This window comes from Danio rerio, chromosome 13, assembly GCF_052040795.2.
Source record: "Danio rerio strain M-AB ecotype USA chromosome 13, GRCz13ab, whole genome shotgun sequence".
In the NCBI taxonomy this organism is placed as follows: Eukaryota; Metazoa; Chordata; class Actinopteri; order Cypriniformes; family Danionidae; genus Danio; species Danio rerio.
Window position 1 is genome coordinate 50,611,205 of NC_141033.1, and position 13,202 is coordinate 50,624,406.

A 13,202-nucleotide genomic window follows, 5' to 3' on the forward strand; every position below is an offset into this window, starting at 1 on the left:
TCATTTTCTTACCCTGATACATGCAGTTTCTGCAGCTCGGACTCCTTGGATAACAGTCTGAAGCAGATTCTGTGCGTTTTTCACCAGGATCTCGTCTGAAGACTTGCACCCAGGAGTAACTGCATTAACACTGGAGAGACACCATGCACCCCTTGGGTCACATGACGTTTTTGCTTGTTTAATTTGAGAGTAACATTGTAATTGCATTATCAAATGTGGCAGTGATGTACGGTAGGAAAGAAAGAAACCTTAAAAGGTTAGTTCACCCAAAAATTAAAACTACTTCTTGATTATCAGTTATTAATTGCTCATCCTCATGTTGTTTCAAATCCCTGAGACCTTCGTTCACATTTAGAACACAAATGAAGATATTTTGGGTCAAATCTGAGAGCTCCCTCATCCTTTGCAGCATTCCCAACTCATTCAGAGTCCATAAAAATACCCAAAACAAATTCTCAAAACAGTCAATATGCATTCAGTGGTTCAATCAGGATATTATGAAGCTGCAAGTAAAATATTGTGCGCTGAGGAAACCAAAATAATCACTTTATTCAACAGTTTCTTCTCCACAGTGTCAGTATAGGATTTCCCCCATTCTTTATCTGTGTATATTGATTTCTTCTTATTGTATATTATTTAATTTCTGTAACAAGCCTGAAGCCAAGCCCCCTAAAATAATACATTTTAAAGCTTTAAGTTGAACGTCATTTTGTTTGTAAATGTTATATTTTGGGGGAAAAAAGTTTCAAACAGAGGAATTAGCATCCGGAGTATATATACAGTATACGTCAGTGCATAACACTATCATGAATGCACCCCCTATACTGACACTGTTGCAGTCATTATGTTTGTTTTATTTGTGCACAAATGTTCTCTCAAAGCTTGATGATATTCCAAGTGAACCACTGTAGATTTCAAGTTCAGACTGCATGATTTTAGCCTCGATTTTAACTCGCTGACAAGTTTTGAGGAATCGGCGACAAATGCCTGAAATCACAGGCAAATAGGTGCTCGATTACGTGAGTAACAATCACGCATTGTGAACTATCAAAGACGCGATCTGAGAGAATCGCCGATGAGTTCAAATTCAAGCCGTGTGAAATGTGTTCTGATTGAAAATGACATCAGAAATTACCTACAGCCAATGAGAGAGCAGCATCCACTAATATGGGTATCTGCAGGCCAGCAGGAAGTTTATTGAGGGAAAAGCGCTTATTTTCAGTTGATTTGGACCCAAGAAATGGAAGAAAAATTAGTGTAAGTTTGTCAGGAGCACCTGTGTCTGTTTGATGTGTTATCTAAGCAATACCACAACCGGGTCGAAAAAGAAAAAAAAGTTAAAAGAAAAATTGTCAATTCCCTTCAAAACCCAGGTAAGCTAAATAAGTACATATACCCCACTAAAAATTTCTTTTTCATTATGTAGCTAATAACAAAAAACAAATTTATACTGTATAACTTCACATTGTTTCCATTTCACTTCTTGACTGAGTTTGGTTGTGAGACGTAGTTTGCCAGCCGAGACAAAGTTGTTAGCAATTCTCCTATGGTAAAGCCATGCATTGTGAAACCCCTGTCGCTGATCCATCTTGCAGTGTAAATGTACTCTGAGCTGGTATTGAACCAGCAACCTTCCGCATGGGATTCGGTTGCTCTAACAAGGAGGCCTCTAGTGTCTGTGGCTAGAGCACCTTTAGAGGTCAGAGAAGTCAGGTTTACCTGCACAGCACTCACTAGCTGGCCTCCATTACACTCATTCCCCTAAACCTCACTCCCATCCCGGTCACGGCACCAATGTAACCCCGCTGGTTCTACGCCACCCAACCCACTCCGAGCCGGTATCTAACCAGCAACCTTCCGCATGGGAGTCGGTTGCTCTACTAAGGAGGCCAAGACCATGGCCTCTAGCGTCTGTGGCTAGAGCACCTTTAGAGGTCAGAGAAGTCTGGTTTACCTGCACAGCCCCTACTGGTTGGCCTCCGTTACATAAACATATCAGCGATGGAATGCTACCTCATATGTTTATGCAGTGTGAAAACATCCGTGATGTGGCTACTTTAAAAATCATGCAGTCTGAACTCGGCATTATGAACTTTGAATTAGTCGGGACCATTGCTGTGTATGTAGCATTTCATACAAAATATCTTAAATGTGTGTTCTGAAGAAGAATGAAGGTCAAAGTGGTTTGAGTTGTCATGAGGCTGAGTAATTACTGCCAGAATTTTCATTTTTGGGTGAACTAACCGTTTAAGATGCAGCAAGAAAGAAAGAGAGACCTTCCAACAGACCTAAAGAGTTTTGCCATTGATTGTCTCTTACCTTGAAATGATGGTAAGTTGGTTGGAAATGGTAAGAATCTGCTCTGCGATGACGCATAGTTCCTCTGTGCAGTGCTTGTCTAAACAGTGGTCTGCAATGACACGCACAAACTGGGTGATCGACTGACCGCTTGAGATGAGGTCTTTCGCTGATGTAACAAAAGCATCTTTGCTCTAGAAGAGAAACACGTGTGTCAGTATGGGATTCAACTTTTGTGGGAAAAGAAAATGTAAAGGTTTCTGACCTGTATTGGCCCTTTCTTCTTTAGGTACTGAGCCATGTAATAGAGTTTATCTGCCATTTCTTTTGTGACTTTTACTATCTGGTTACCTTGGTCATCCCACTTCTCAGTCTCCCGCTTCAGAAATAAAGACGTGTAAGAGAGAGTGGAATCTACCAATGTATACACTGGACGCCTTGGGCTTCTTGGGGATGTCTCTTCCTGCGGTAGATAAGTTATTTTTTACATTGCTTGTTCTTGGAAAAGCAACTAAAGACTGAACAGACCAACAAAACAACCCGTCAGGTGCAAAGACCTAAAAAAATCCCAAGGTTAAAGTTGCTGCACACCAAGTCTGCACACTCACAAATTAAAAAGACAGAATCGAGATGAAGTGATACAAGCAGTTTACAGAACAAGGCAAATGTTTTAGTCGTGGCATATTTGATGATTTAAAAATGTTCAATATTTATTTAGTTCAAATTGTTCATGGTTTCATTTGCTTGGTCTGACTCCATAAATGTAAATAGCTGACAGGTAAACCATTGTTTTCTTGGCATTGACAGTAGTCAACTTGATCAAAACATTTGCCTTTATTTGAGTAAATTGCTAATATCACTTCATCTGGCTTTAGTCTTTTTGATTTTTGAGAGCGTAATGACTGTTTTCGGTGACATTACCTAATCTAAAATGACCTACATAATTGTTAGCATCGACAAATTTACCTTGTTTGGTTCCTGATTGGACACGTCTTGGACACTTGGTTTACTTTTAGTGGGTTCTTGATTACTTATGGATATAGGACGTAGTGGTTTCTTTTGTGTGAAACTTGCTGGTGGTCGGGACATGACAAATCCACCAAACTCTTTGCCCTGCAAGCAAAACTTGATCTGTTCTTTTGTGACTTCAAGAATACCATCGACTTTGCAGATTTCTTCAACAAGGTAATGCGCCTTGCTGGACCAACACTGTGACTGAATATCAAGAGTGAGAGTATCTCCAAGAGTTTGTGTCTCTGCTATTAATCTGGCTCTACTCACAATGTCTGACATTTGAAAAGTCAGGTGGTCATTAATAAACCTCAGATTGGACCTCTCCTTTGGGTCTCGAATGAAGTTGAAACAGTCTTCGATGGACTCTGTGGCACTCTTTACATTCTGCATAAGCAATTCTGCAGCACTTTCGAACTGTGCCAGAGTATTTTCAGCTTCCATGTCACTGTATTTTGCTTGTACAGAACATGCCAAAGTAATGGTGTTTCGAATAGCTTTTCCATAATCTTGGTTAACTTTACTCAAGAGGCAAGACAGTGCTTTCATTTTAACCTGAAGTTGTCTCTGAAGCAGCTCTGACTTTGCCAGAATCAGGACACTTGAGATGGACACCGTACCAACCTCTTCAGCAGCCTGTAGATATGAATCTGTAAGTGTCTTTACGTCTTCCTGTAGTTCTCCTAGCAGTTTTACTTTATAGCTGTCTCGACAGTTCAAACAAGACAGTCTTGCAGCTTCTTGTATACGAAGGGAGTTCTCAGAGATTACTGCCAACCATTTCTTTGGTGTCATTTGATGAGCGAATGTCTTACCATCAATTGTAGCAATTCCAACTATCTTATCAAATGAGTTCAACAGTACTTGGATAGACAGTGCCCAAAGCATGCAGAGACCATCAAGCTCATCAGTCTGAGTTGGTCTTGATCCCACAATGTCTGTAAGATTCCTGGTGTTGGTTTGAGATTTTTGCAGTTTGCTTTGCAAAGACATCATACTCTCATGACACTCACCCATCACTTTTATATCCGCTGAAGTCACAAGTTGCACCGCATCAGCACACAAACACATGACCTCATTGAGCTCTTGATTGATGGATTCCAACATAGTGGGTACATAGTTTTGAAACATTGCCTGAATGGCATGGTACCACATCCCTGCAACTGGCAGCAGTATCTTACGAGCATTTTTGATGAGGTCAGAGAATTGGGTACTGTGTTTATAAACACTATCTGTACTCATGGCTGAACTCATGGCTGTTTCCTGTGCTGTCTGGATGAGTAAGGGTGTCAAGGACACAAGTTTGGACCGCAAGCTTTCCACTTCCTCATTATCAGCTGTGTTTATGACACTGGCGGCTTCTCTTGTGGCTTGCGCATAGCTGTTCGAAAGTCCTAGAACTCCACTACAGGCCATATTGAGAGCCTCTACATCTTTACCTTTGGTCATGCAGACAACTTCACACAAAAGTGGCAACAAATCAATATCATGAAGATGTATGTCAGCTTTAGATTCTAGGGCAGGTGTAGTCTGTGCTTCTTCGGAGTTTGACACATCATGCTCGCTTATTATTTGAGCATCCTGATTTACAAAATCTTTGTTGAACTGGCATGCTATTTCTTCATTTGTGGAACTTTGCACGGACAACTCGGATTCAGCTTTATCCGAGACTTCAGTTGATCTTGCGTTTTCTGAAATGGGGATAGCATATGGTGCAGGACTAGCAGATTGGCGGGCTCCTTCCCGGAGTGGGCTAAGCAAATGTGGATGCTGCAAACCATCCAGTCCCTCACGTAGAATGTCAAAGTGTTTAAAGGCTGTTGAGACACTAGTAGAGAGCATCGAGAAAGCCTCACTGCTAAGTCTGGTATTAGAATAGATATCAGTGACACAACATGTCACCTCGGCAGCAGATCCTTCTGCTTGCTTTATCAGAACCAGGAGTCCATTTCGGTAGATTGGATTGTCACTTATACTGACGTGTCTTCTAATAAGCTGGATTACCAAGCTCATGTGACTAATTAGCAAGTTTGCCTGTTTTTTGAGAATCTGCCCATTCTCATTTTTATATGCCTCAATGCACCCTATCCAGTTGCTCTCCATCTCCTGCAGTGCAAGGTAGACAAAATCTTTTATGTTTATTATGCTGCCACAAGCATGCAAAAGTTGCTCTATCTCCTCTGACCATCTCTGATGGACTTCTTTTAGTTTTTCCAAAGCTTCACTTGAACTCAGCTTGCCTTCTTCAAGATTTTGCACGAGCGTTGCAATTGCTTGTCTCAGTCTCATTATGCATCCCCTCGAGTTCTCTAGAGCCTCAAGACTCTTTTCATCACATGCTAAAGCTGAGATGAAGCTAGCCACCTCTGAAATCTTGTCAGCATGAGCTGTAAAAGATCCAAACTGCACCTGAAGTGCCTCCACATCAAGCTCATCTTGCTTATCCTGGATGCTCAAAGTGTGTATTAACTCTTCAACAGGAGTTGAACTGCTGACAAATATGTCCATTACTTGCAACTGTGTTGCCTTTGCCACGGCTTCATCAAGTTTATGGATTTGCTTCAATAGGGAAGCACATGTGTTTGCTAGCTGTTGGTCATCATAGCTTTTCATTTGTTGTGACATCTCAGACCAGACCTGAAGGACTTGTTTGGTGTGTGCAGCAACCTCAAACTGAATATCCCTCTGAGAAGTGTTTGCTACCGCCATGCTGTGGAATACTAAGTCATGAAGCATAATGTCAAAACCACCACCTTTAACAGAACTATGGTTAGAAAGCAATCTTATTAACTTGTTCCGTATTTCAGTGTAGTATCCACATGAGCCCGAAGGACATGGTTCACATTTGCTCTTGAGTGTGGTTATGATGCCATTTACAGTTGAATCCACCTGGTTTAAGATATACTGCTTTGCGCCCTGGGCCTCCTCGCTGTGGGGATGTTTGATGGTCGTGTACATGGCAGTGTGAAGCATGGAAACACATTTCTTCAGGGTTTCTAGAGAGGCCCTCAGATGCTCCTGCTGTTTGTCGTCACGCAATTCCTGAATTCTTTCCGACACCAAGTTGTGAAGAAGCAGCATTGCCTTGGAGTATACTTGAAATGCTTTCAATAAAGATGATATATCAGCTGCAGTTCCTACTTGAGAAAGACACTGCAAGAGCCAGTCAGCAGCTGCAGTGATCTTCCTCACAGTTGCATCATCTTCCACTAGAAGGATCTGTAGAGCCAAAAACAAGTGGAATCTGTTAGTTTTCAATCATGCAGTATGTTCATGTCTGGATGGGGTAAAGCTTGTTCTACAATACTCAAGAGAACTGAGTTTTAATGAGTTTAGGCAGAGGGTTAGGAGTTTGGTCAAAGCCATTCTTTTGAGGTGTTCAGTCCTGTTACCGGAGAGAACCGGACTGGACTCTTACCAACTCCAACAAGCTGCATTCCACTTTATTTTTAGACAAACACTTGTAGACTTTACTGTCGACGTTCCCACCCCCACTGCTATTTTAAAGTGCATTCTACTTTATCAGATGAACAAGGAAAGCTTATACCATCGATCCCTCAATTTCGACTGTGGGAGCATGTCGGCTTCATATGTCCACTCCAGCACCTTTATGTCCCAAAATGCAATGTAATTGTGACATCACAACCAGGGCCGGCGCGTCCATTGAGGCGACCTAGGTGGCCGCCTAGGGGGGCAGTATAGAGAGGGCGGCGTCCGCGATACCTCCCTTACCACCCGCATCCTCAGTTATGTCCGCGACACCTCCCTCACCACTCATATATACTCATATATACACACCTCAGATATATTCGCGCATAGACAACAGAATAGAGAGGGCAGCGTCAGGGACACCTCCATCAGCAGCAACCGCGTGTCTTCAGTTATATCTGCGCATAGGGCGGCAGAATAGAGGTCCGTGACACCCGCGTGTCCTCAGTTATATCCGCGCATAGGGTGGCAGAATAGAGAGAGCGGTGTCCGCGACACCTCCCTCCCTCCCTACTACAGCACCCGCGCGTCCTCAGTTATATCCGCGTATAGGGTGGCAGAAAAGAGGTCCGCGACACCTCACTTCATTTTCATAACTGATCACTTTCGTTTTCACATTGGGGTCGAGGGCGGCGTGATCGTCCTCTGCCTAGAGCGGCAGTTCAGCTTGCTCCGGCCCTGATCACAACACTGTAAATCCCAAGTTCTTAATGGTTTAAGGCTTTTTATTTAAACCCATTTAGATGCTCTGCCAGAAATGAACACTTGTGTAACTTAATCAATGATGTACATCAGAGTGAACGAGAAAGAGGCATTGGCGAGTGGAGCCCATAAAAAATTTGACTGAAATGCAGCCCTTGATGGACTAGTTCTGATGTTTAATTTGGGTAGGGGCTGAATTTGCTGAACAGTGGTCCAACCTTTTTACCACATGAAAAACAATGCATTTACCTAGGAGGCCAGGATTAAATATTTAGTGAAGTTTATTTATAAACAAATTTCAAGAAGATCACATGCTTATGATTGTTCACAACTGTTCCAACTTTAGCTAATGACTAATTATCCTATCAGACGATCCTTAACTCACTATAAATAACCAGACTTTTCTCATCTCAATATCTTCGTCTTGAAGAAACCCCCCCACCCAACCCTACTTTCCCTCCTTTCAAACAGGCGTCACGGTGGCCAGTGATTAGCGCTGTTGCCTCACAGCAAGAATGCCCCTGGTTTAATTCCCTTCCAAACCAGGCGACATTTCTGTGCAGAGTTTTGCTCATTCTCCCCGTGATCGCGTGGGTTTTCCTCCCACAGTTAAAAAACAAGCACCCTAAACAACTAATCAAAAATATTTTAACCAAACTCTGAGTACACCTTCTCAGCATCCATTTTTAACACCTAGCTACAATAAGCAGGAGGGGGAGTCATCGAAATCTACCTGAGCTCAAACTCCCCTCTCGCCTTGCAACAGGAGGGAGCCCAGGGCTCGAGGATCTTATAAGCTCAGGGCTCTCTCCCGGGACAGCAAGCCAAACAAGCTTTATTATCAGCTAAGTGTAAACTCTTGAAATATAATTTATTTAAAGCCTAAAAATGTGTATGCATGGTTGTCATAACAGAACAGCATGGAGGAGAAAGAGAGAGGTGGAGAAAGATGGCGAGTCGCGCACCAAGTGACTTAGTCTCGAAAAAGAACACAACTTCTGCAGTTTGGCAGGATTTTAGGTTTTGACTCAACGAGGAGGGAAAGACGGTAAATACGGATGGAAATACCTCAAACCTAAGGTCACATATAGGGTATTCAGTTTCTGAACGATTTAGGCACCAGCCAGCAGTTTGACGACGCTGTCTGAGACTTACATCATAATTTTGTATTATGAACGATAATACTGTATACCAAGGTAAAATAGGGAGATGGTTTGACAGTATCAAAATTTAGGCTAGTCCTGCATTAACATGTATGGTGTGGACTCCCTAGATGTAGAGATAACCTACAGACATCTGAGCCAAGGTTTGTTCTCCATTTCACACTTAGAGTTCACACTTAGATAATGCTCGACTATAATAGCAGGTTGGGCATGCTCTCCTGGGAGAGAACTCTAAGCTCGGAGATAGATGAGCCCAAAGTTCCCGCCTGGTCAATGAGCATTAGGAGGGATACGAGATCAGGTACTTCTCAAGTGCCCCAAATTATGCTTTGGCTAAGATGGTGGTTCTGATTGATTCAGGATATATTTGTCAAGTGCTTGTGACTGTTATTACAATTTGTTTATGTACTTGGTTTTTAGACTGTGGGAGGAAACCGGAGGACCCACACAAACACGGGGAGAACATGCAAACTCTGCGCAGGGAGGGCCGACTGGCTTAATTAGAACTTGAACCTTTGGCCCACCTGTTGCGAGGCAGTAGTGCTAGCCACTGAGCTGCCGTGTCGCCTAATCAAGAATGGGGAGGAGGAAGGAGGAAAGGATGGGGGAGGGGTGGGGGTGGGGTGGTAACCGATCATATCACATGCTCCTCTTGAAATTAGTTTGTGAAACTTCACTTCGTGTTTGAGCACCACTAAGTGGTGTTTTACTGTAACTTCAGCAGCTCAAGGCACATGAAAAAAGTTTTTAACGCAGCATGTCAAACCAAAATAAAAATAAGCCTGAGGATTAAAAAGAAAAAGAAAAGACAAGCCTGTTGTTTTGCACAATGACACTCTTTGTTTAGTCGTGAGGCATTAAATGTCATCCCTTTAGGGTCCTATTTGAGATTGGGCCTACTCAGTTTGAGGTTGGTGGAAAGTCAGAACCCAACTCCAACACAAAAAGGCATATATACATTTGCAGGATAAAGAAAATCTCAAACTTCTCCATTTAGTGCTTATCTTCCTAACAAAAACCAAAGGTACCTTGACTACACCCAACAGCAGATTTTGAGTGGCCTCAATGAGCTCTTCTCTGTGCTCTATGACCTCTGGCTGAATGCTGAGCTTTTGGGTGGCCAGGAGCACATGTTGACCCGAAACAGTCAGAGATTCCACCAGTGGCACCATTTCCATCTTCAGGAGATCGTCTTCAGTGTCCGCCACCAGTCTGAATGCAAGAATATGAGGTATTACATGAAACTCTGTGCACAGCATCTACACATTTAGAAAACAAACCACAAATTTACCATGAATACCATGAAATTAGATTTTTTAAGTAACGATGGTACTAAGCTCAAATTATGATTACCAGCATAAATTAATTTATTATTATTTTTTATATATATTTTATATATATATTTTTTTATTTTCATTACCAGCTGTTTTCTCTTAAGCATGCATGTTGCTTTTTAAAGTTTAGTTTATTAATATTTTTTTACCCTTAAAAGATAACTCATTGAAATACTCATTCGAAAATCCCTGAAGTGTTACTGGGGTTATTACAGGACTTTTAAACTTTTTTTAAATATTAAAAATGATTGAAATCAATGAAGTTACCATATATTTTTCACCAATAAAGACTTTAACACAGCTCTTTTAAATCTAATAATATATGCAATTGTCTGTTTTTGTGAGACAAAGCAACATATATAGTATTTAAACCAATTAAATTAGGAGTACCTCAGGGATCTATTTTAGGACCTTTACTTATTACTATTTATATAAATGATTTACCAGCTATACGCATTGATGTCGATTTATTAATGCACGTTGATGATGCTTTGCTTTACACTCATGGAAAAAATCCAACAGAACTTGCTAGAAAATTAACAAATGAAATGCAAAATGTTTTCAAATTTCAAAGTTCAAACCTTACTCTAAATGTTGAACAGACTGTATCCATGTGCTTCTCAAATAGGTATAAAGTTGGAAATGTTTTAAAATTTTTATAAATGGGCAAAGTATTAAAAATGTCACTGAATTCAAATATTTAGGCATCATGTTGGACTCAAACCGTAATTTTAAAACTCATATTAAAAAAGTTGCTACCATACTGAGATTTAATCTAAGAAATTTTAAACATATCAGAGATTCTCTGAATTATGAGGCCTCTGGTATGTATTTAAATACTATGATTGTGTTGGATTCTTTACATTGGTTTTACTGTTTAATGAGCTGGTAATTTTTGTGCATTGTCCCTGTTAAATTCATTCATTCATTCATTCATTCATTCATTCAATATATTTACTGTATATACAGTACTAAACATTTACATGCTTTCTGCTCTCTCAGGAAAAATGTGTGCAGCTCACCTTGTTGCTACAGCGGCCATGTTTTTGGAAGCTTTGGTCACGGTTTTAGCTGCATCCTCCAGCCGGGTGAAATCCTCCAGTTCTGTCTGGCTCCCGCACAGCAGGATGAGGTGACACAGGTGAGTGGACAGAGGAGCCACAACCTGCTCTATTGAGCCTGTTTTTATTAAGCCATCCTCCAGTATAGATGCCATCGCTCTTGCACAAGAATTTTCAATGCGTGCGTGTCAATATGCAAATTCAACTAAATGCATCTTCATTTCTAAATGCATTAAAGTTCATGTGCAACTAAATTTGATATTTTCAACAGCGAATATAATAAATAGGCAATTTCAGATCAGCTGGTGTAAAATGAGAAGGTGATGTTCTTTGCTAGTGAATGTATTAAAAATGTACCTGGTGGTGTAGGAGCTGCCTGCAACTGCTCTGCCTGTCACACACTAGCTGCTAATAAATAATGCAGTGCTGACGGCACAGTTTGTTTGGCTTTCAGATGGCCCTTGGTAACCAAAGTCATTCATCTCAACCTAATTAAAAAGTGAGGTAAAGAGCTAATGCATATATTAAATATATCAATATTAAAACATTTGCATGTCTATGCAGTTTTATTCATTTTAATGTCTAATATTTTGGAGAGTTATTAATAACAATTGCTTGACTTTGTGCAAACATGTAATTCAAGCAATCATTTTATATAGCTATCATTCTTATTTATGGTAATACTAATAATAAACTCTAAGAATGTATCCCACAGTATATTTCCACTCGTTTCCAGTATGATTGAACCAAACATGCTACACTGCCTGACAAATATCTTGTCGTCGATCTCAATATCTTGTCGTTGATCATTTGGGAAAGTGTCAGAAGGACGATTTTTCAGACGAATCAACTGTTGAGCTGCATCCCAATCACCACAAATACTGCAGAAGATCTACTGGAACCCACATGGACCCAAGATTCTCTCTCTCAGAAATCAGTCAAGTTTGGTGAAGGAAAAATCATGGTTTGGGGTTACATTCAGTATGGGGGAGTGCGAGAGATCTGCAGAGTGGGTGGCAACATCAACAGCCTGAGGTATCAAGACATTTGTGCTGCCCATTACATTACAAACCACAGGAGAGGGCAAATTCTCCAGCAGGATAGCGCTCCTTCTCATACTTCAGCCTCCACATCAAAGCTCCTGAAAGCAAAGAAGGTCAAGGTGCTCCAGGATTGGCCAGCCCAGTCACCAGACCTAAACATTATTGAGCATGTCTGGGGTAAGATGAAGGAGGAGGCATTGAAGACGAATCCAAAGAAGCTTGATGAACTCTGGGAGTCCTGCAGGAACGCTTTCTTTGCCATTCCAGATGACTTTATTAATCAGTGATTTGAGTCAGTGCAGAGATGTATGGATGCAGTCCTCCAAGTTCATGATGGAGTCAGACACAATATTCATTCTGTCTCCACTGCAGCATGACTTTATATTCTACACTGGACATTATTTCTGTTTAGTCACAAGACTTTTGTCTAAGCAAAGTCAGACCTTACTGTCCTAATTAAATAATTCAAAATCAAGGCATGATCATATTTTATTTTGGTCAAAAAAGCGTAATCTAGAGGTCTTTGCCTTTCATATCAGCCATTTCAGATACCAAATGATCAACTAGAAGTCGAGTTACTGTTTGTTGTTCCTAAAACCTGATAAGCAACAAGACTTTTGTCAGTGCACACTCTCAGAAATAAAGGTACAAGAGCTGTCACTGGGGTGGTACCTGTAATTAAAGGGTCCATATTGGTACCTCAAAAGTATACATTAGTACCCAAAATTTTTGAGAGGAACACTTTTGTACTTTTTAGGTACTAATATATACCCTTGAGGAATTAATATGGACCCTTTAGGCACAAATGTGTACTTTTTTGAAAAGGTACCACCCCAGTGACAGCTCGCATACCTTTTTTTTAAGAATGTATAAGCTGATTTTTTAATACATGTAATATTATTAGATTGCTTCACCAAAAGTCAGAAATGTCCTACAATTCAAAATAACCTTTATTAAATACATAACTTTTAAACATTTTAAAATCTTACATTTCTTATTGTAGCACTAAAGCATATACATTTTAAAATAGTATATATATTTTATAATGATTTTGGTCACACAATGAAGACCACAAGAAGAATATGCACTTCAGTACAGTAT

At 40.6% G+C, this 13,202-nt stretch overlaps 1 protein-coding gene across 5 annotated transcripts in view; it reads right to left on the minus strand.

The window, feature by feature from the left end:
- The window catches only part of LOC110440166 (uncharacterized), a 14,849-nt gene extending 3,388 nt beyond the window's left edge, over positions 1-11,461 (minus strand). The window contains exons 1-7 of one of the 5 annotated variants that reach the window (XM_087279799.1): positions 11,416-11,461; positions 11,020-11,176; positions 9,692-9,875; positions 3,265-6,528; positions 2,564-2,761; positions 2,320-2,492; positions 13-130 (exon numbers count right to left, since the gene is read on the minus strand). In XM_087279799.1, the coding sequence (XP_087135925.1) occupies positions 13-130; positions 2,320-2,492; positions 2,564-2,761; positions 3,265-6,528; positions 9,692-9,875; positions 11,020-11,039 (3,957 nt within the window). In that variant the 5' untranslated portion in view covers positions 11,040-11,176; positions 11,416-11,461. Of the gene's footprint in view, positions 1-12; positions 152-2,319; positions 2,493-2,563; positions 2,762-3,264; positions 6,529-9,691; positions 9,876-11,019 lie in introns of all 5 variants that reach the window. The other 4 variants (XM_087279798.1, XM_087279796.1, XR_015506409.1 and 1 more) reach the window with 4 other exon arrangements.
- Positions 11,462-13,202: the final 1,741 nt, after the last annotated feature.